The sequence below is a fragment of the Miniopterus schreibersii genome (assembly GCF_964146895.1).
Source record: "Miniopterus schreibersii genome assembly, chromosome: 1".
Lineage (NCBI taxonomy): Eukaryota > Metazoa > Chordata > Mammalia > Chiroptera > Miniopteridae > Miniopterus > Miniopterus schreibersii.
The window spans coordinates 178,538,979-178,561,014 of record NC_138101.1 but is presented as its reverse complement, the minus strand read 5'-3'; the positions used below and the strand labels follow the sequence as shown (position 1 = coordinate 178,561,014).

General features: G+C 45.4%; 1 protein-coding gene across 8 annotated transcripts in view; it reads right to left on the bottom strand.

Annotated features, from left to right (window-relative positions):
- The window catches only part of SMOC1 (SPARC related modular calcium binding 1), a 135,270-nt gene that overhangs the window by 49,967 nt on the left and 63,267 nt on the right, over positions 1-22,036 (bottom strand). For all 8 annotated transcript variants that reach the window (XM_081151293.1, XM_081151294.1, XM_081151297.1 and 5 more), the window contains exons 3-5: positions 21,194-21,306; positions 3,765-3,864; positions 1,585-1,632 (exon numbers count right to left, since the gene is read on the bottom strand). In XM_081151293.1, the coding sequence (XP_081007419.1) occupies positions 1,585-1,632; positions 3,765-3,864; positions 21,194-21,306 (261 nt within the window). The remainder of the gene's footprint in view (positions 1-1,584; positions 1,633-3,764; positions 3,865-21,193; positions 21,307-22,036) is intronic.

Sequence of the window (22,036 nt, the reverse complement as noted above, 5' to 3'; positions counted from 1 at the left end):
GTTCTAGTGGGTGGTGGTGTCACCATGCTCTACTTCTACGTCTTCTCAGAGCACCCACGTTTAGGGGCAGCAGATTCTCCGGACACTCATCTCCTGCATTCAGGGAGTGTGACCCTGCCTCCTCTTCACATCCCCATGCAATCAGCACCTGGAGCAGGATCCGGGGAACTCACCTTGGTCTCCCTGTGACGGTGTGTGCACCTAACTCTGATCCTCTGCAGACCCAACTATCACGTGGATCTTATGAGCATGAAGTTCCCAAGGCCCAGATTCAGGTGGGAAGCCTCAAACTCAGCCAAGGTCCACTGTCTGGGTTTTCCTGAGAGCCCAAAATGGGGGTTCTGGATTGCTTGCTCACGCAGTGATTCTGATAGTTGTATTCTATGCAACTACAACTCTCTGTATGTCATCCTGGAGGTGAGCAGCAGTGAATCTTAGTGTCTGCCACCCTAGAAAGTATGGTCCACATACCCTAGGGACCTATTCCTCATGGCAGCTGGTCCCCTAAAGAGCACACAGACAGATGCCTTAATCGGGGTATATATAATTTTTAGGGCCCAATACAAAATGAAAATGAAAGACTTTTTGTTCAAAAAGCGGGAAAAGGTGTGTTAAAGACACCAAATATAGTTTTATCTTCCACAGTCTCTCTGACTAGCCACGGTATTTTTAATTTGCTACTTAATGTTGCTCTAGGTCAGGGGTGGGGAACCTTTTTTCTGCCAAGGACCATTTGGATATTTATAACATCATTCACAGGCCATACAAAATTATCAGCTTAAAAATTAGGTATGAAGAAAAGCTCCTAGATTTATTGAATTTCGAGTCCCGCTAGTGGTTGCCTTGGCAGGACCAGACCAAATGATTTCACGGGCCATATACAGATGTTCCCCACTCCTGCTCCAGGTAAAGAATTAAATTTTTAATTGTACTATAAAAGCACGGTAGCATGTATCACAAAAGCTACATGCACACGGGGGCCAAGGATCAGCAGTAGGCATGCACACTACATGTGTTTAGAAGCTCACATGAGGCTTCATTGTCCCGCCAACTTTATGTACTTAAAGCACACAAGTTCAAAGACAAAACAGTTAAGCATTTCATGGCACCAACTGCACAGGTCGAAAGCCCATGATGCCAGCTTAGTCTTACTGAAGAGAATCTGGAGGATTTGGAATAATGATTGAGGAGAAGCAGTGAGGGAAATAATGCTCAGATGGGTTTCCAAAATAAGAGAGTCAGGGCAGACTGGAGCACACCGACTTTCATTATTCTTCTTGGTTTAATGCTGGCTACACTGGTAAGTTGATTGCCTGAACTTCCTAGGAACCAAGAGTCTCAGGGTCCCTGCCAGCTCTGTGCCCTGCACTTTCTCACCTCCCTCCGAAATTCTGGGAGCTTGGGCCCCGCCCCGGATGAGCCTTACTTACCTTAGAGCTTCTGGGAGGAAAGACAGAATTAGAATGGAGAGTTTCTGCAGGGCACTTTTAGCTTTCACCCCAGCTCCTTCCATCTTGTCTAAGAATTCTTGCTTGGACTGGCTTTAGAAGCAAACATTTAGATAAAGCGTAAAACTCTACTCACCTTTCCTTCCTGAGTTACCCTGGCTCAAGGGCTTGTCGGTGACTGAACCTTGGGTGAGAGAGGAAACAGAAACATAGACATTCAGAATGCATCGTGGTTGGTTCCTTTCACAGAGTCGGCAAAGCCTGATGTTATGAGCATATGGTTATGTGTATATATATAGTATACACATCTAGGGACATTATATACAAAGCTAGTACATACATACATGTCGAATGGGTTTGTTTAATGTCAATGTCACTGATATCACTGCACTGTTGAGATGAACCATGATTTCCAGGTTCCCTGGCAATAGTCTTAACCAGACTTTTACAAAATTCCACATCCACATAACTCCCTTCTTGAACATTCCAATAACTGCCCCTCGCCTCCACTCCCCATCTCCCTCACTCTCACCAACTCCATGTTCTGAGCCATATCCATTCAGTAGGGCCAACCAAAAAGAAACCTCCTCTTACTACAAATGCAATGATTGACATCCCTCGCTGGTTAGGGCAGGAAATCGGCGATTTTCCATCTGCATTAAGTAGAAAATTGTTGGCCCAATTGTCCTGAATGGGCCAAAATAGTTTGAGGCATGGAAACAATTTTCTAGACGCAGCAGGCTGTTCCTTAAGGAGGGGGTAGTGTGTGCGTTTGGCCAAATACTTTGCCCTGCATATGCTAGAATGCCATAGGCATCCATCCTACTGTCCTGACCCGGTGGCACCTGTCTTCTCCATGAAGCCCACACAGGAAGGGCGCAGGCAGCTCATCCACAGAAGGGCATCTGTGGAGGTCCACCAACAAAAGAGAAGAAAGAATCCATATTTCCCCAATCTGTATCATACCATTTCTCCATATACTGATTTTGTGAGAATTTAATTATCTTACCCTGCATGACTTGTTTCTAGTGCATTTGTTTGCTTTAAATGAAACTTTCCAGGTCATCTGCAAGGAGGGCTCATTCCTGCCCCTCCCCACAACCACCCCAATTAAGGTTTCCAGTTTCCATGTAAACCACAAATAAAGTAAACTTTCCTTTTGGGCCTGCAAATCTTGGATTCCAAATGTAGATGCTTACTGCCCTTCCCACTTACTTCTCCCTTTCTACAGCAGGGCCAGTAGAAAAATGAATAAATTTTGTGAAAAAAGAAAAATGTTAGGATAGTAGGACTGCTAGCCTTTGGAATTTCCCCTAGGTTTTAGATTAATGTTTTATGCTTTGCTTGCACTTAAAAATTAAAAATAAGTAAATAAATAAAACTTTATATACACAAATATAGGGAAATATGAAGCGGCTGATGGTGGGATAGGTTTTTTGGTTTTTTTTTTAAATCACGGCTGAGCTGCATAATGAATTAAGGGAGTGATGCTCAAGTCCCTTATAATCTGAATGGAAATGGAAAGTGTGGGGCTTGTGCAAATCCATAATCCACAAGCCCATGAAGTTGACCCAAGAGCAAAATTTCCCATGTTTATAAAGTTGGAAATAGAAAGGACTTCATTTTTGCCACTGGCTGACCTAGAGGGTCACTGTGAAGTTGTGGTCCCCTAACTTGTCTGATCCTCAGAACCACCTGAGAAGCTTCATAAACATATGGACTCCAGGTCTCACTGCAGACCTACTGGGTCAGATATGCAAGGAGGGGCCTCAATACCTAGGTTCTTTTTCATTCCCCAGGCACCGCCAAGGACAGCCAGATTTGCGGGCCACCGTGATGAGTTTTCCATCACTCCACATTACATTGTTCAGGGTGGCACATATATGGCACATACGCCACCACTCTCCTCTCCTGTGCTCATGACAGACATCACTAATTGATCATCATGGCCTTTGATGATAAACTCCCAAGCAGTCTTAAAATTCACCTCAATCAAGTGTTCCCAGGGCCACTAGCAACCAGAGCATTCAAGCTAAAAACACAAATACCATGCTCTAGGAGTTACAGCAGGTACTTGGGGAAAAGAGCCTTGAACCAAAAAACTGGACTTACAATAAGTATATGCACACAGGAATATACTGACCCTGTCACCCAGCTGACTACAGAGCCAGGGCATGTTGGAGTGGGATCCTCCCTCCCCTGGGGAATGGCTCATCACCACCACTAATCTCTCAAAGATTCCCCCACAAGGTGCAGCAAACAGCCAAGGGGTCTCTCTCCAACCCTTTTCTTTCTTCCCGCCTCTCCCTACGGTACCTGAACATACAGGAGTTTTATTCTGCACAGAAGAGCCACTGATTGGCTTCCCATCTGGGGTGACACACCAGCAGTACCCTGTGTAAGTGTGGCACTGCACCTGTACAGAAAAGTCAAAAGGGGGAAAGAACTGTAAGTCTTGGGGCACAATATCAGCCGTCATCTCCCACCTTTTCGAAAGCACCCCCAGTATGGCAGGTGGGCTCCTTCCACTTCTCACTCCAGCATCTGTCCCCACAGTGTCTCTTGCAGGTGGGCACGTCAGTCAACAACATTGTGTTTACTTCATGACTCCCATGCACAACCACAGAAATGTATCTACTTCTTTCCAATGACTTTTAACACTGACTATCTTATACTTAGATATGTCCAATATGTGTTTCCACTAATACCCACACATTCCCCCCTGCTCCCCAAGCACTGACATACACTCCCATCCAACTGTAAAAAATTCTGATTGGTGAACTAATTTGGCAAGTACAAGTTAGAATGTCAGCATTGTAGGTTGATGTGACCCTTCTTTAACAAGCAGAGATAGTGGTAAGCTTTTCTTCTTTCTCCAGCTTTTCCCAGCATCCATACATATAGTCAGCCTGCCTGTGGATCAGGTGGCTCCCCTGAGACAAGGACACACGTGATGGGGATATGGTGAGAACAAGGTCACTGTGCCTGCAGGTTCTAGCTGCCCCTCTGCACCACTGTGTGATCTTGCTCAAGTCTCCATGATCAGGCCTGCCCTGTCTGGGAACAGTAAATGAAATGAGGCTTCCACTTCATTCGGGGTAACTCTTCTTTCTCTGCCGATAGCTGTCACTCTAGCCACCTCCTCCCACCCCACCACCCTCTTCCAGGCTGCTTTCTGCACGAGTTCCTAAACACAAATCAGGGCATCACTTCCCAGCTTAAAACCCCTGGGTGACTTGCTAGACTCAGGATGGAGATTAAGTTTATGATCATGCAGGACCTTGAGCACCATGCAAATGAGCAAATTTGTGTGGTGCTTGAGGTCCCCTGTGATCTGCCCCCTTCCTATTCCAGCAGCCTCATTTTACACCCATGACTCCACACATGCTCTCCACTCCAGCCACAATGAACCTGCTGAAGCTTGCAAGCACATCCAAATTTCTCATGATTCTGAACTTTGTTTGCTCCAACTATTCAATCCGTCCAGATACCACTCCGCAACCCATGCCCAGCCCACTCCTAATTCCTCCAGATTCCCACCCTCTTCGTGACACACCTTCTCTGCAAAGTGGTCCCAGCCTCCCCTTCCTCCTTCCTCAGATCCTCCACAACCCCTGGTTTCCCAAATTCAGAGCCCTTATCACAATGAGCTATAATCATTGATCTATCTAGTCTATTTCCCCCCCTAGACTATGACCTCCCAAAGGCAAGGGACTACATACTGGTTATTTCTATATTCGAAGCATCCAGCATAATGATTGACATTTATTGTAGGTGTTTGATGAGTTGAATAAATGAATGAATGATCCTATTTCCTGTCTTGGACTCCATCAATTCTAAAAATGTAACATCAATTTAAACAGCCCCACATTAAATGTAGACCTCATTTACAAGATGTGTGCCAATTTGCACAGATATTAAAGTGTGCAAAAGTGTGCCTCCTGGGATCAAGGGCACATTGAAGTTGAGGACAGACATTAATAGCCTACAACCTGAGTGCTGAGGTCTGCGAGGGGCACAGAGGTAAAAGAGAGATGTGATGGCCTGGATGAAATCCAGGAGTTATCAGTAAGACAGAAAAGCTACAAAAAGGCTTCTGCTTTTGTGAGGATACCAAACACCATAGTTTCCCCCAAGACTAATTGTTTCCCTGTGGACCTACTCCCAGAGTCAGGACAAGAACAAGACAGAGGGCACCCTGCTCCTGCCAGTATGAGTCTGTGTATAAAAGAGGCATTCACCTCTCCTGTCCACACAAGGAAACAATATTCAAGCCTTTCCCCCAGTGCCATACGCCACTCCCACTTCATCTCCCGGAGACGATCCCATGGCTGTGGTTGCTGCCCCAGATGCTCACTCAGGATCAACATCTTGGGTTGGGTCAGTGCTTCCTTCTGAGGAGGCGTAATGGTGGAATGGAAAGAGACCCAGACAGACCCGACTTTGAATCCTAGTCCAGCTAGTTACTAACCTAGCTCTTTGAGCCCCATCTATAAAATGGGGAAACAACACCAAACCTGGAAGGCTCTGAAGAGCAACAAACAGTGTGAGCCCAGTGCCTGGCACGGATGATGGCCGGATGCAGGGTGGCTGTGGCAGTGATTGCTCCAGGCTGTGTCAGAGACACCTGGCAAGTGGCCTCCTCCCACACCAGAGCTCCCCTAGTAACCTCCCAAAGCTTGGGTGGGAAACGCAGCTGGAAACTTGGATTTTACCCCTTCAGATTCTGTCAGCCCTGCAGGGGATGGTTTCTAGAGACGATTCCTCAGCACTGACAGAATTTTATTAGGGCCTAGCTGGCTACTTTCTCCTTGTTGGCCAATAATCACCTCAAGGGAAACCTGTCCCTGCGGCTGGGCAGCCACACTGACTTACTCGCATGGCTGCCATGGTCAAGGCTGTCCTCCCTCTCCCTGAGGACGGTACTGGCCAAGTGCAGCACCCGAGGCTGTGCCTTTGGCCCAGTGCTGCCTGCGACAGCCAGGCACTGTGGTCAAGCAGCCCGCAGGGAACTGCTGGACGGGAAGCCGCCTCCGGGGCATGCAGAGCCCCAGCCAAGGCTAGTAGGAACAGAACTAAATGCATGAGTAAGAGCTTAAGCCCAAAGCTTTGTTTCAAGGGATATAATCTGCCCTCTGGGCTCAGCGGGTCCGTAGGGCCACAGCTCACTGAGTACGCCCATTATATCCCGAGGACACGTGGGCACTGCCTCCCAGCCCCCAGCCAGGCCCACAGGCCCAAACACAGCCCCTTTTCCCCAGGGCCCTCAGCATTTTCCTCGGGCCAGGTCCCAAGGAGTAGACTCTAAAGTACAAAATCTTCAGGCTGGAAGCTACTTCCAAGTCCCAGAGAACTGGAACCAAATGCGGGCTTGTCGCCTCTGCGGCCTGAGGCACCCGGACGCGGGCACGCCTGCCCGGGGTGCTGCGGAGGAGGGGCGGCAGGCGGCAGGACGCGCAGGCGTCGCCCAGCAAGGCCACGGCCCTTTGCTGAAAGGGCCCCAAGTGGATTAGCCCATGACTCTCAATCAAGAGAATGTTTGTAAGTCGTCTTGGGGAGTTTGCAAGATGTGTCCTTGAAGAAAAAGAAGTTACAGAAGGACAGAAAGCAGTGGTCCTAAAGTCAGACTGCAGCCCACCTTCCTTAGCAGCCCAGCTCCACCAAGCGCTGAATTTCCAGCCCGCTGCAGCCTCAAAAAGGTTGAGTCAACCCATGCCTCAGAATGTCCCAGTCTATTTAAAAAGGGGAGATAGTAATACCTACCTCACTCCATTGTCGATGGAATTAAATTAGGTAACGAAGATAAAGCACTTAGTTCACACGGTTAAGTACCCAGGCAAGCTACGCTACTTATTATCACTGTGTTATTTTTCAGCAAACTGTCTATATACCTGAAAGGGCACAGCCAGGTTCTCTGATGGGAACCAAAGAACATCCTATGACCAGCCACAGAGGAGGGAGCAGTCTGAAACCAGCAAAAAGTTTGAAAAGTTTCAGTGGAGGAAGGGGAGGTTTGTTTTCATGTAGCAACAGCTTTATTACACTCAGAGGAGAGAAGGAAGGCTTCTTGCAGGAAAAAGGTCAGGATATCAAGTCTACAGAGCTGACGGTTCACACACATCAAGACGCAAGTTCTACCTAGTTTAGCCTCTTTCTTGGCAAACTTATCTATTCTTTTGAACTAATAAGTTATTTATTCTTAGTTCTACCTTCCCTACCCCCAGCCTCAGATTAATCAACTCTCGGATTAATCTCTGGGAAAAACACGGGCCAAGAGGAATTGACGAGGTAGTGAATTGTTCATTTCTACTATCCCACTGTGCAGTTCTGGAAACGCAGGGTTGTTCTGGCCCCAAAGGTACAAACCATGGAATTTGCTCCTTTCCCACTCTGGAGCATCCCGGGAAGGTTGAAATGTCAATTGACGTGTCCTTCCTTAAGAGATAAAAAGTGTTTGTACATCAGCCTAAGTGAGGTTACTCTCTGCTTAAATGGACTGTTGAATGTAACTGATATTCCTAAAGGTACTTTAAGACAGTGCGTGCTTAGGTAAGTAAATTTCATCTCTCACTCATATACTTAGATTTTTGGATTGGCCCTGGATGGATAGCTCAGTTGCTTAGAGTGTCATCCAGATATGCCAAGGTTGCAGGTTCAATCCCCGGTCAGGGTACGTACAAGAATCAACCAATGATGCATAAATAAGTGGAACAGCAAATCAATGCTTCTCCCCGCCCCATCTATCTATCCCTCTCTCTCTCAAATAAAATAAAATAGAATAAAATAGAATAAAATAAAATAATTTTGACTTGAAGTCCTTTGTATAAATAGCCCAATGGTATATTGCAAGTCAACCTCTGTCCAAATTAAGACAAAATTTGAAGTTATTTTAAGCCTGTTAATCTTCAACATTAGCCCAGCTCCTGGACACTGGCAGAATGAGGGAGGCTGGCACTCCCAGCAAATGCAGCTGAGCGATGAGTAGAGAGGAGCAGAGCACACACCAGCTCACAGGACAGAGCGGGTCAGGGAGTGAATGGAGGAAAGCACCAGGAACAACAAAAGAGACAGACGGACTCTGCACATAGACAGCAATAACCACAGGCACCATGCCCCAAATGGACAACGCCACCTTTCTACTTCACAGCGGCTTTTCAATCACCATCAATGACCTGTGCATCACCTCATTCAGGCCTCAGCCACCCTGTGTGCAGGTCTTTCATAGCAGAGGCACAGGGAGCGGAGATAATTTGTTCAAATGTCACAGCTAGCTCCTAACAGCCTAGGAATGCACATCTCCATCCCCAAGCTCTGGTAAAATTTCAGAATGGACCGAGCTGGAGAAAAGGTGAGCAATTACCAATCTAACCCAAACATTTTACAAATGAGGAAACCGAGACCCAGAGACAAAGAGGTGGCCTGATGGCCACCACCTAGTTGTGGCAAGTGGGAGGCGTGCTGGTGTCTGAGGAAACGGACTCTCTTTGTGCCTGTAATTCTCCAGCAAATGGAACTCTTTTTGGGGGAGGAGGTGGATATGGGATAAATATTCAGATCAAGGAGGCAGCTGGAAGAGAGTCTTTTGCTCCAGTTTCAGTGAGAGGTGTTTCCTGGAGTAATTTGGGGTACAGCATGGGGCCTCTGCTGCACTCAATGGCCAGCCTGCTTTCCTTTGGTTGTTTTTGGGGGTGTTTTTCTGACAGGGGTGAGACCTCACATCCCAAAGTTCCTCTCTGTCGTTGGGCTTTTACTTTCCCTCCCGTGAAGGGTCCCCCGCTTCCTTAGGAGACCAGTCTCTTCGGCACTTTTCTTCCCCACGCCTGATGCCTTTAATTCTGCCACTTTGACACAGTGATGAATGCAGCTCATGTCCTATGGGTGTGACTAGGAATTATTGAGGATGTGGAGCTTCTCTAGCCAAATGACTTTGGAAATACTGGGTTAACTAAAATTAAAGGAGGTTGTGACTGCAGATCTCAGAGCCTTAGATCACTCCACGACTTAACTCTTACAGGACAAGATCATTTGCTGCAATTCCTAAACTTATTTAACTGTGGGACCTTTCCTTAATTTTGTGTGGGGCACATTTCATGGTATAGTGTTCTCTGAAATTTGCTTTTTTTTTTTAAAGGCAGTATAATGAAGCATAGGGCCTTGTCATATTTCTTTGCTTCTCCCAGCCCTACTTTTCTACAGTCCGGGTAGCAGGCTCTCATTTCATTCATTATTCTTGAAATAATTTCCCTCCGGCAAGCCCCCACCCCCTTTTTTCTAAGGCATTCTCCAGCTCTGTATCTGTTAAGAAATCCATCTTGAACTGCCTCAGACCTTCACTGACAACTGGGATCCCCTCCGAGGCACAGCATCTCCTCACTCTGTGGTTTTATTTCCCCTCCCCCGTTTCTTTGAGCTTCTTTTGTAAAATAGAAAATGTGAACCATATGCAAAGAGACAGCCTTGATTCGCATCCTTAGTAGCAACTACCAAACTTGTACTGAAATGACTACTATCATGTACCTGAATATTTCCTGGTGGGAAAGAGTTAAGCTAAAAGCAGAAGGCATGCGGATATTTGTCTCTTTTGGTGGTGGGAGTATGAGGCTGTCATTTTATTTTTAATCTGCCAGTTGCTCCAAATCAGTTAGCAGATCTTTCCGATTAAGCGAATGCACAGTGAAAGTTAAGGATCTTACTGTGGGTCCAACTGCTCGCTTTGTTTCAGGGCAGCCATGTTTTCATTTTGTTGGCTTTCCCTATGGCACCTCTGAGAAACTTGTGTTCTCCCTGGGTGCCATGGCCTAGAAGACTGAGTCTCCAGGCCAGCTGAGGTTGCCATGCACCCCCAGAACATCTCTCTCCATCAGAAGCTGCAGGAGAGCATTGCTTAGTGGGTATTAGATTTACCTGGAAAGCTTATGAAAACAGATGGCTGAGCCCCACCCAGAGAGTTTCTGGGTTCATTAGGTCTGGGGTCAGCCAGGGAATCTGCATTTTTAACAAGTTCCCAGGTGATGCTGTTGCTGCTGGTCTGGGGACCACCCTTCAAGAACCACTGTTTTAAAGGAAAATTCTCATTCCACCCTTTCCTGCAATTATCATAAAACACTCAAGCAATAAGTAAAAAATTTTCTAGGTGGGAACGTGCAAACCAGGAGCCTTGTGACCGTACTTCTTTCCAAAGTTCTTATATTTCAGTTGTTTTGATGGCACATGGTCTTTTAACTCAGGGATCTGGTGATTGCAGCATTAAGTGTTCTGGGTGATTTCACATGTGGAGTGAGTCTGGCTGCAGTGAGGAGTGGGGCAGAAGGAAGGGATGGTGCAATCCTTTTGGTCCACTGAGCCTTAGCATGCTTTTTGCATGTTTTTTCCTCAGTTTGGAAAAAGTTATCCCACTAATGTCCTCCTCAGCCTCAGTCAGGTTTGGCTCAGAAGCAAGAAGATGCAGAAGGAAAAACATAGCTTTGGAGCCAAAATGACCTAGGTTTAAGTACCATCTCACCCACAGCTGTGTGACTTCAGTAACGTCACTTAACCTCTCTGAGCCTATCTATGAAATAAGGCTAATAGCACCCACCTTGGAGGTCACTGAGAAGACAAAATAAGACAAGATATACAGGGTGGGGGGAAAGTAGGTTTAGAGTTGTTAGGATGGAATACAATAATTGATAAATAAATAATACGAGACTAAACACTGTTGTGCGTACCCACAACTCTAAACCTACTTTTGCCCACCCTGTCTAAAGCATCTAAAGTGGTGTTGGGTGTAGAGTATGTGCTCAGCATAGGCGGACTCCATCCCTTCCCCTTCCCTTGTGCAGGGAGAGTGGAGGCCAAAGCTGCAAAGCACAGCTATTCTTGTTGGCTGAAGACACTGTCCCCTGCTCCATGCCCGTCTAGGGAGGGCTGTCTGCTAAGAATGAGGGATTTTCCTTTTATAGTATTTCCCTCATCCTCCAGAATTTAATGGAGGAGATTCAGGAAGGAAGATAACCCTTCAATTTAAAATCTTCCTAACTAAGGGCTTCTTTGTTGATTATGTTTTTTATGAGATGATGGTGTAATGTGGCTGCCGACACCATGTGAGTTAGAAGTGGCGTGTTTAGAGCGAGACGGTCCCATTCTTCCCCAGGCTGCGATGACCACCTCCGAAATCTTGTGTTCAGCTTGGGGAAGGACACTCTATATTGAATTCAGAAGAGGCCAGGAGGAAAGAGAGGCGTAAGTCCCGATGACATGGGAATGAGTGATAGAACTAAGGATTTATGCCAGGACAAAAAGAAATATTTGTTCGCTAAAACATAGGATTTCACAAGGACATAATAGTGTCTGTTTTCAAGTCTTTTTGTGGAAAGTGGGATTTCTGTGGATTCTGTAAGTCCCACGGCTAGAACTGGGGTCATCTGTTGGAAATTACAGGAAGACAGTTCTCAAGTCATTGTAGAGAAGGGCTTTCCAACTAAATTGTCCCAAGTACATTGTATATATTGTCACTGGTGGTAATAAGCTTCCTGTCTTTGGTGGCAATTAAGCATAACTTAGATGACTACTTGGTGAGAAACTGTCAGTGGAACCTGAGCCCTGGATTAGGGCAGGGTAGGGAGAGGAAGGAGATGAACCAGGTACCTCTGAGGTCTGCTTTAACCCAAAAGTTCTGTGACTCTACAACCCTGCTTTAAATTGAACTTTCACTGCTTAGGAGTAAGGTGGAAATGTATAAACTAGTTTTCAATTGTCAGTGTTAATACCATGCTTCCAAGTATATGATGAAGACCTTTTTTTCTTTTTTGTATTTTCTAAAAAAATATGAACACTGTGCCCCCAACACACACTTAAGATATATTTAAAACCTGGGTAATAGGGATTCAGGGACTCAAAAGCTTCATATTCTTGACTCCTGATGTTTTGTTTGGTGCTTAGAATGGCCCAGGTTTTGTAAACAGTAAATATGGTACCTGGTTCATTCACTTTTATTTCCATTTGGTGGGGGGGTGTCCAAATATGTTTTTATGTTTTAAAAAAACCCAAAACATTAAGAGTCCTTCTTGTGTAGGAGCTTTGCTTAGATCTGAACTGTGAAGATATGGCCAGTACTGGGCCTGCAGGAGTGGGAGCTCTTTCTGCTTACCATATCTGACTTCACTTTTAATTAAATTTTCTGCTTTCATACCTCCCTCCTGTGTTCCTATTACCTTTCTCTACTTTGACATGGAAAAAATCTGACCCCTTTAATTCTGCAAAAGAGTTTAGTTGATGGACCTGCAGGGTCACCTCCTGGCATGTTATATGCACACACAGTGACGTGGCAATAGCCCTAAATGTGGTATTAATGGCTCTGCCTGGAAGGTTCCTGAGTAAGTGCTTGCTGTAGCCTACTGTGTACCTACCTACCTGGTTGAACATTAGCTACTGTCTCATAAAATCCTAAAATGTGTGCAAGTTACCTCCCAGGAGTCTTCCATTTAAGCTCCTTCCCAATGCAGAGGGACTCCCTCCCCTCTCCAACGGCACCCCTGCTTGAGGGCCTTCAGCCCTGCTCACCCATTTCCCAGGATGGGAAGTTAAGTTCTCTCTGCGTCAGACATTCCATCTGTGAATTGCTCTACCTGTAAAAAGCTCTTCCCTATTTTGAGTCAAAATCTGAGTTATTACATATTTTATTCAGTGATCTTAGGTGGCTCTGTGAGACTATTCAGTAAAAAGCTATTGTCATCCACAGACAAACAACTGAAGATGGCGCTCGTGTATCCCTTTGGTCTCCAAACCAACCGTCTCTGGCTCCTTTGATTAATCCTCATGGGACATAATTTCCCAGCCTTACTCACCTGAGTCACCCCTGGCTATGCTAGAGGCAATGGCACTTTAAAAGATGCAATGTCCTAGCCCAGCCGGGCGTGGCTCAGCGGTTGAGCATCGGCCTAAGATCCAAGCGATCGGGGTTCGATTCCCGGTCAGGGCACATGCCCGGGTTGCGGGCTCGATCAATGACTCTCTCATCATTGATGTTTCTGCCTCTCTCTCTCCCTCTCCCTTTCTCTTTCTGAAATCAAAAATATATATTTTTTAAAAAAAGGCAATATCAAGAAAGTAAAAAATCAACCCAAGGATGGGGAAAATATTTGTAAATTATATGTCTGATAAAGGTCTTGAATATAGAATGTATAAAGAACGCTTACAGCTCAATAATAAAAACAAATAACTGAATTTAAAAATGGACAAAATATGTAAACAGACATTTCTTCAAAGAAGATATACAAATGGCCAAAGAGCAATGAAAAGATGCTCAGTGTCAATAGTCATTAGGGAAATGCAAATCAAAAACACGATGAAATACCACTTCACAGCCCACAGGATGGCTCTAATAAAGAAGACAGCCAGTAATAAGTGTTTGCAAAGATGTAAAGTAATTGGAACCCTCATACATTGCTGTTGGGATGGAAAATGGTATAGCCAGCTTGAAAAACAGTCTGTCCGTTCCTCAGAAACTAAACATTAGAGCAATTCTAATTCCAGGTATATACCAAGAGAACTGAAAACATACATCCACACAAAAACTTGCGCCCAATAGTTCAAAATAGCACTTTTTACATTAGCCAAGAAGTGGAAACAACCCATGTGTCCATCAGCTGATGAATGGGTAAACACAATGGGGTATATCTGTACAATGGAATATTATTTGACAATAAAAAGGAATGGAGTACTGATTCATATTATAACATGGATGAACCTTGAAAATATTCTGCTAAGTAAAAGAAGCCAGTCACTAAAGACCACATACATATTAAATGACCCCATTTATATGAAATATCCAGAATAAGCAAATGCATAGAAATAGAAAGTAGATTAGTGGTTGTCAAGGGCTAGAAGGAGGGGGAAATGGAGAGTGACGGCTGATGGGTACCGGGTTTCTTCTTGGGTGGTGAAAATGTTCTGGCTTTAGATAGTGAATATACTATAAACCACTGAATTGTGTGCACATACAGGGTAAATCTTATGGTATGTGAATTATCTCATACAAATTATCTCATATCTCATATATCTCAGTAAGGCTGTCATTTTAAAGAACAAAACCAGGTGGCCTGCCCCCGGGTAAGAGTTTGCCAGCCTCTGGAGCTTAACTACCTCTCCCATTTTACAGCTGAGCAACCTGAGACCTGAAGAGGACAGGAACCAACATTTGCCAAACAGCAATTTTGTGCTAAATAGTGGGCATTTTCATATAAACCATCACCTGTAATATCTGATTGTTTGGAACAAAAGCAATTCAATGAAAAACACCTGAAAAGCAAATGGTAAGATGCCCTGGGCATGATAGATGTTCAACTTGTAAAAAAACGAATATGTTTATTGAGCACTTAACAAAAAGGGGAAAAGAAAAGCAACCAGTCAGTAGCCCAACAGCGGGTCTATGGACCATTACGCCATCTATACATAAAGGATGGGCTTTTAACAGTGTGACTGCTTCAAAAAACACACACAAGTTGGCCTTGTACATGGTGCAGAAGGCTGAGGGAGCCCAAAGCAGGGTACCGCCCACTAAAACATACAGAACTGGCTTTGTTTGAGGGAATCCAGTGGGCTGAAGAAGCTCAGGACACTCCAGCTTATGGATGCAGCCAGGGTCTCAGTGCTGGAGTGTTCTGAGCCTCTGAGCCTCTGGGCTTTTTGGGGACCTCTAGGCTCATCAAAGGTAGGACAAACCCTTTTCACCCTATGAGGGTGCTCAGCAGGCCAGCCTGTCCAAGTTTAATCAGCTGAGGCCAACAGAGGCTCACAGTCCATGCAAATCGCCGATTCCTCCCATGCTTGCCGGGGATCTGGAAGACGGAGGCCCAGATGGGAAACCCAGGCGTTTCCAGGGCAAGCTAGTCACACAACTCAGGCCTGCAAGGGGGACTTCAGGAAGCGCAGTTCTGCACTGTGGGGGCGGGGAGGAGCTAAAAAGCAACATCAACATCAAGACCTGCTCATAGCTCAAGCCCAGGCACTTAGGAAATGGCAGCAGTTCCCTAGGTTTTGGCAAATACAACAGTAAGAGCTATAGAAATGCCGACAAGGGGAGCCCACTGCCTTTGCCAAAAAGCCACAGCACATTTTCTTTGTGCTTCCAACTTCAGAACAAAGCATCATGAAGAAGAAAGTACAGCTCCCCAGGCCCCTATATGCAAAAAAAAAAAAAAACAACAAAAAAAACTTCAGGAAATAAAAAAAGTATGTATATATGTGCATTGGTTGGGGAACAGTGATTACAAGTAAAAATGACGAAAGTATTAGCGCCAGACAGAGCTATATCAAGAAAGACTGTTCCTGGAACATGGAGCTCAAAGATGGGAAACCTAACACATTTTTTCACATAGAAGTAACATTACAAGTGGTGTTTTATATTCTATAGTATTATCAGAACTACAATTCATCTACGCAAAAAATTAAAATGGCTTGGGAATGCATTTGATAACAACCACTAATCAACCACATTGGTGCTCAACACTAAGGAAGGCTATATGGTACCATGCCTCAAGTGTCTTAAAAAGTCCATGCCCTTTTGACCCAATATTCACCTTCTGAAAATCTAATCTCCAAGTTTCCAGGATTCATGGCATGTTCATACAATGAAATACAAGGCATCCATTTAAAAAATGAGGTGGAGCCCAGCCGGGCGTGGCTCAGCGGTTGAGCGTTGACCTAGGATCCAGGCGATTGGGGTTCGATTCCCCGGTCAGGGCACATGCCCGGGTTGCGGGCTCGATCAATGACTTTCTCATCATTGATGTTTCTATCTCTCTCTCTCCCTCTCCTTTCCTCTCTCTGAAATCAATAAAGATATATATATATTTTTTAAATAAAATAAAATAAATAAAATAAAAAATGAGGTGGAATTACATGTAATTAACCTGGAAATAAGTCCACAATATAATTAACTTAAGAAAGTGTTATAAAATGATATATGATATTATAACATTTCTTTCCTAAAAAGTACACACAAAATATAAATCTAGAATATTATAAACTTGATTGTTCTTATTTCGGGAAGATGAAATCATTGGCTTTACCTTATATATTTCTGTATTGTCAGAATTTTTTTAAACAGTGTAACTTTTCTATTTAGAAAAAAAATGAAACAGTTCTCTCTTTAATTATTTGATTAATTAAGTCCTTAACATACATACAGATACACTTATGTAAAATAAACCTTTACAATACACCATTTTACTAGCTGCATAGTGTGGCTATGTCACAATTTGTTTAAGTAATTCTCTATTATTGGATATTTAGGTTGTTTCCAAATTTTTGCTACTATAAAGCAAAACTTAGATGGAAATCCTTGTGGCTAAATATTTGCACATATTTTTAATTATGGTCCTTAGACTAAATTCCTAGAAGTAGTATTTCAGGCTCAAGATGTGGGTACAATTAAAAACCTTTGGCCCATATTGCAAAATCATCCCATAAAAAGTCAGTACAAATTTACTCCCCTAACTGCAATGTGGGGGTTGCTTTTTCCCTTCACTCAGGCCTATTTCCACTTTTACCAATTTGACAAGCAAAATGACACATCATTATTTTCATTTGTATTTCTTTAATTACTAGGGAAAATTACATCATTCACAGTCACTTATTGGCTATTTGTTATTGTATAATCTGTTTGTTGATATCTCTTGTCCACTTTTCTACTAGAATCTTTTTCTTTCTGGTTTGTAAGAGTTCTTTATGTAATATTAGTCCTTTGTTATTAAGGCTAATATATGCCATTTGCCTTTTAGTTTTGCTTAAGTTTTTATGTTTAAAATTTTTTAATTTGTATATATTTTCTCAACAATAAAATACAATCCAGATTCTAAATTACTGACTCGTAAATGGGCATTTGAAATATAACCAGTTGTACATATGTGATCTCGTATACTGGCTACTTTATCATATGTTCTCATATTTTTTCTGCATGTGAGCTCCTTAAAGGCACAGGTCATGACATTTCTCCAATCCCCACAGCAACCAGCACATAGCCCAGAACACGGCAAAGCTCCAAACTATCTGAGATTAAAACAAAGCAAAACACTGTATCTGGGATTTGCTTTGAAGCGATCCACTTTGGGGTGGAAGATGAAACAGAATCAGCCACATGTCCATCATTGTTGAAGTTGGATGATGGGTACATGGAATTCATTATACTATTATTTCTACTTTTTTGTATACTTGAACGTGTCCATAATCAACAGGATTTTTCAAAATGTCTGCATGACTGATTAGTCAACAGCATCAGAGAGGGGGCTTCTAGAATAACAATGGCGAAGAAAATAAATTACATTTACATCAAGGACCCTTCTGTAGCATAAAAAAGTTAAGACTGTGGGCCTTGAAACTAGGCAGGCTGGGTGCAATCCTTTCTAGCTTAGTGACCTTGAGCCAATTATTCAACCCCTCTGAAGCTCGGGTTTCTGTTATAAATAAGGTTATTAATAACTACCTCAAGAGGTCCTAGAGAAGATGAATGGGTATAAAACTCAGTGCCCAGCACCAAGCAGCACTCAATAAAGAGTTGCCATCATTATTGCCCAGTGATGCACTGCTTGACAGGCTCCAGCCAGCGTTTCCTGGTGGTGGTGATCCAACACCCTTCCACCACAGCTGTGATTTCTACGGATCAGCTCAGGCACTGAGCAACCCAGTTAGAGAACTTGGTGGAACAGATGTCAGGAGTCACGTTCCTGATACCCAGAAGAGAAAACAGATAAGGCCGCAGCAGAGAACGAAGACCACAGACCCCCGACCTTACTCAACAGGTCACCAAAGAGCATTAACTCCATGTTCCAATGATGCAATCAAGAACAAGGGTGACGGAGCCCTGACAGCAGGTTAAATTCGCAAATTTAACCAATCACTGGTGTCACCTGGGGAGCTTGAAATAATACGACGTCTGGGTCCCAGAATTTGATTTAATGGCCTGGGGTGTGGATTAGGTAGGTGCCAAGGTTTTAAAAAATCGAATGTGATTTAATATGCACCAACCACTCTGCTGTGTGAGTTGGTGTGGAGAAGTAAGGAGGGAAGGGACAAGGGAAAACAAAGAGAACAGAGACCATTGCCTCCCACGTGAACCCCATTCAAGCCACCCCAGTCATGTGGTCCCAAGCTGTCTGCCATGCCAGACAAACCTTGTCCCATTCGGGTCCCTTCACTCCCTCCATAGCTTTCAAGAGTGTATTACTGTCATAATTCATAAGGTTAACATATGTTATTAACACCAAGATGTGTGCACAATAACATTATAAAGAATACTAAATGTTAAATTAGCCATAGCTGATCTCTGGGTTCGAGTCTTAAAAAAAAAAGTCCAGCTCAGTGCTAGCGGAGGCTGGGGGAGGGAGAAAAGCATTTGTCCCCTCGCCTTTTGGCAGACTGTCAGTGCGACTGAAGCACACTCAAAGAGGCAGCCTCATTTTGTGAAGTTATTGCAGGGGCTTTGATCAAGGGGAAAAGCACATCCATTTCCATCACTGTAACGGGGCCCGGCCGGCTGTCTGGCTGCCTGGCTGCCCACCGGGGCGACTAGCCTTGAGCCTGCAGACACATGGCAGCGCTTACTGTGTCAGACAAATGAGGGGTTCCCGACTGCCTAGCCAACCTTTGCTGAACTTTGGGGGCCTCTCACTTAGCAATTCTGCCCTGACTAATCGGGAAGTTCCTCTCCCCGGCAAACACCACCTGGCCCGGCCTGGCCTCGCCCAAACAAAAGCTGGCCAGCAGCTGTCTGTCACGAGGCAGCAAACACTTCAGAACCAGGAGGGCAGGGGTCAACGGTTCTCATAAGCAACACACTCAGGATTACACAAGCCTAGAGAAAGGGGGGGGGGAAAGATTTTGCCTTCTCCCTACCACCTTTACCCCGGCTTGGCCCCAAACGCAGCTGAGAGAGGTCTGCTTTTCTCTCCCACATGTGAATTCTCAAATCCATATACAAAGATCACCTGCATCCTTTTAACTAGAATAAATACTACAATAGAACATTGATGAGGGAGCTCGTTGATTTTCACATTTGGGGAGGTTCAACAAAAGGTTTTATTTTCCTTAAGTGACATCATTCATAAAATCTGGGGAAGATGTGAGTAGCAGAACCGGAGTGGAGATGGAGATAATGATGATGACAATGACAGATATTTATATAGCAGTTTATGTGGTTCAAGTGTTTTACATGCGTTAACTCATTCAGTCCTCATCATAACCTTATGAGGTAAGCTATAGTAATACTCATTAATGATAGTAATAATAACAGTAACATAATACGTATAATTATTATTATTACGTATAATAAGGATACTATGATGCAGAGAAGTCCAGTGACTGGCCTGAGGGGTGGGGGCTGGGAGTCATGCTCAGGCAGTCTGGCTCCAGGATCGGTGCGCTAACCACAGCACTAGACAGCCTCCTGCCAGTCCACACCTCAGAGTCTCCTTTAAAACTGCCGGTTCAGAGAACAGCGGAGTCTGGAGGCCTTAGAAGCCAGAGGGAGCTGAGTTTGCATCCCAGTTCTGCCGATCTGCATGCGGCTGTGGTTGCATCTTTTGTAACTAGGAATGACAGCACCTACCTCAAGGCCCGCGCGAGGCTTAAGTGAGGAAGGGAGTAAGAGCGCCTCTCTCAGGGCTGCAGCCAAGGTCAGTTTAACACAGTGGCCCTCAGTCCTGGATGAACATTGAATCAGCTGGGAACTTTTAAGACTATGAGGCCCAATCGATTCCCCACCGCCCCTCCACATTTCCTCTCAAGCAGGAGGTCAGTCTGAAGTCAGCCATACCCTGGGCCCAGCCTGAAAGGAAACCTGAAACCCCAGGGGACCCAAGGCCAGTCCCCACCCTTGGATCCACAGATTCAGAATTTCAGGGAAGCTTTGCAACCTCTGGCGGCTTTGCTTCCATCCCACCCCGCTCTCTTCCACAGAGGGAGTGGAGACACCAGGACCGTCCCCAAGCATGGGCTGGCTCCGCCTTGTCCAGGGACCTTCCCCATGTTCATCCGACAGGGCCTTCACCAGCCGCCTCCCGGCCCAGGTCGAGTCCCACCTGCAGCCTAAAAGCTTAGGAGTAACCTGTCGTCCTTATTGTCCCATGCCGCCTGCGTTTCAGAAATAGCCTGTGCCAACATCGGCATAGCCAGCGTTACTTTCACACAAAGCGCTGACCAGAGCAGGATGAGAGGTGACTGCCTGAAAAGAGATTTTAAAATCTGCGTGTGCGCAGACCCTCTAGGGTGCGTGCACACGCGTGCACACACGCAGACACCATACACCGCACGCTCACTCACACGCCCGCACCTCCTCCAAGAAGCACAGCACACTTTGTACTCAAAGGGATCCCTGCTTAATTTGAGGACCTGGGGGGGCACGCAGGGGGAGCAGTAAGCAGTGAAGGGAACACCAGGGTTGCCTGTGGAAACTGGCAAGGAGAAGAAAAAATAATCAGCCTCCATTTGTCAGAAGAGAAAAATGGGGAGGGCCAGCGGGGAGGACGGGGACCGAGCAGCGCCAGTTTCCTGGCGCGGCCTTCGTAGGCCTGCTCAGGCCGCGCTGCCAGCTGGAAAGGGGGAGCGTGCAGGGCCCAGGAGGGGAGCGTAGGCACCAGAAGGTAGCTCAGAGGGTGTGGAAGAGCCCTCAGCCGTTTCTCAGAAAGCAGGGCTCAGAGCAGCCCTGCACGCTCGGCACCCCCTCGGCCCCTGTCCAGGCACCGGGCGGGGAGACTTGGCCGAGGCCTCACCTGGGTAAAGGAGCCATCCTCGCCGCACTCCGGGACAAACACCGCCTCCTGGGGCTTCTTGGCTTGCTCGAGGGCCTGAGCCCGCTCCAGGCGACACTTGCTCTGGCCAGCGTCTAGAAGAGGAGAGGAGCGAGCGTATTTCATGCTTCGCTGGGGTTCCACAAGGGCACCATGGAACCAAGCGGCTGCCCGGCTCTGGGAGCATTGAGGAGCCCGCCACCTCCAGGGAGCCCACACACCACCCCGGCTCATCCAACGGCACAGGCAGGGCCAGTGAGTGCCCTGGCTGATCCTCCCCATCCATGCTATTCTTTAAAAACTGGGGGCTGCATTTATATCATGCTCTACTTTTTTTCTCCCAAGTATCCCCCACCCATCCCAGGAAAAAAATGTTCCAAGTCCACTGTTTTTCACTGGGTTTATTAAAAAACCTGCAAGCCCCCGGGGCTCGAAGATGTTTTCTAGTTTGAGAATGGCAAGTACTTTCTTTGGCTCTAGAGAGGCTCTAGGGTAGTCTGCTCAGCCTCCCACAATTCCTATGATGGTTCTAAGCAGCCCAGAGTCACAAATACAAATATCTACAGGGTGTAGGAAAGTGACATAAATTAGAGAAGCATTCAGCTTGGAGACACCATAGGGAGTGCTGAGGACCGTGACAAACTGGAGAGCAGGTTCCCCTTTAAAGGAGGTAGCTGCTCCTCAGCTCTAGCCACGTGTTGCCTCGTGGGAGGGAACACAGATCTAATATTCGCAGAGCTTCCAATTTTTTGTGAGAAGTACAAAAAAAAAAACAGATTTTTATGTTGAATCTCCTAATTTTTCAATGTTGTCTCAAATGTTTTC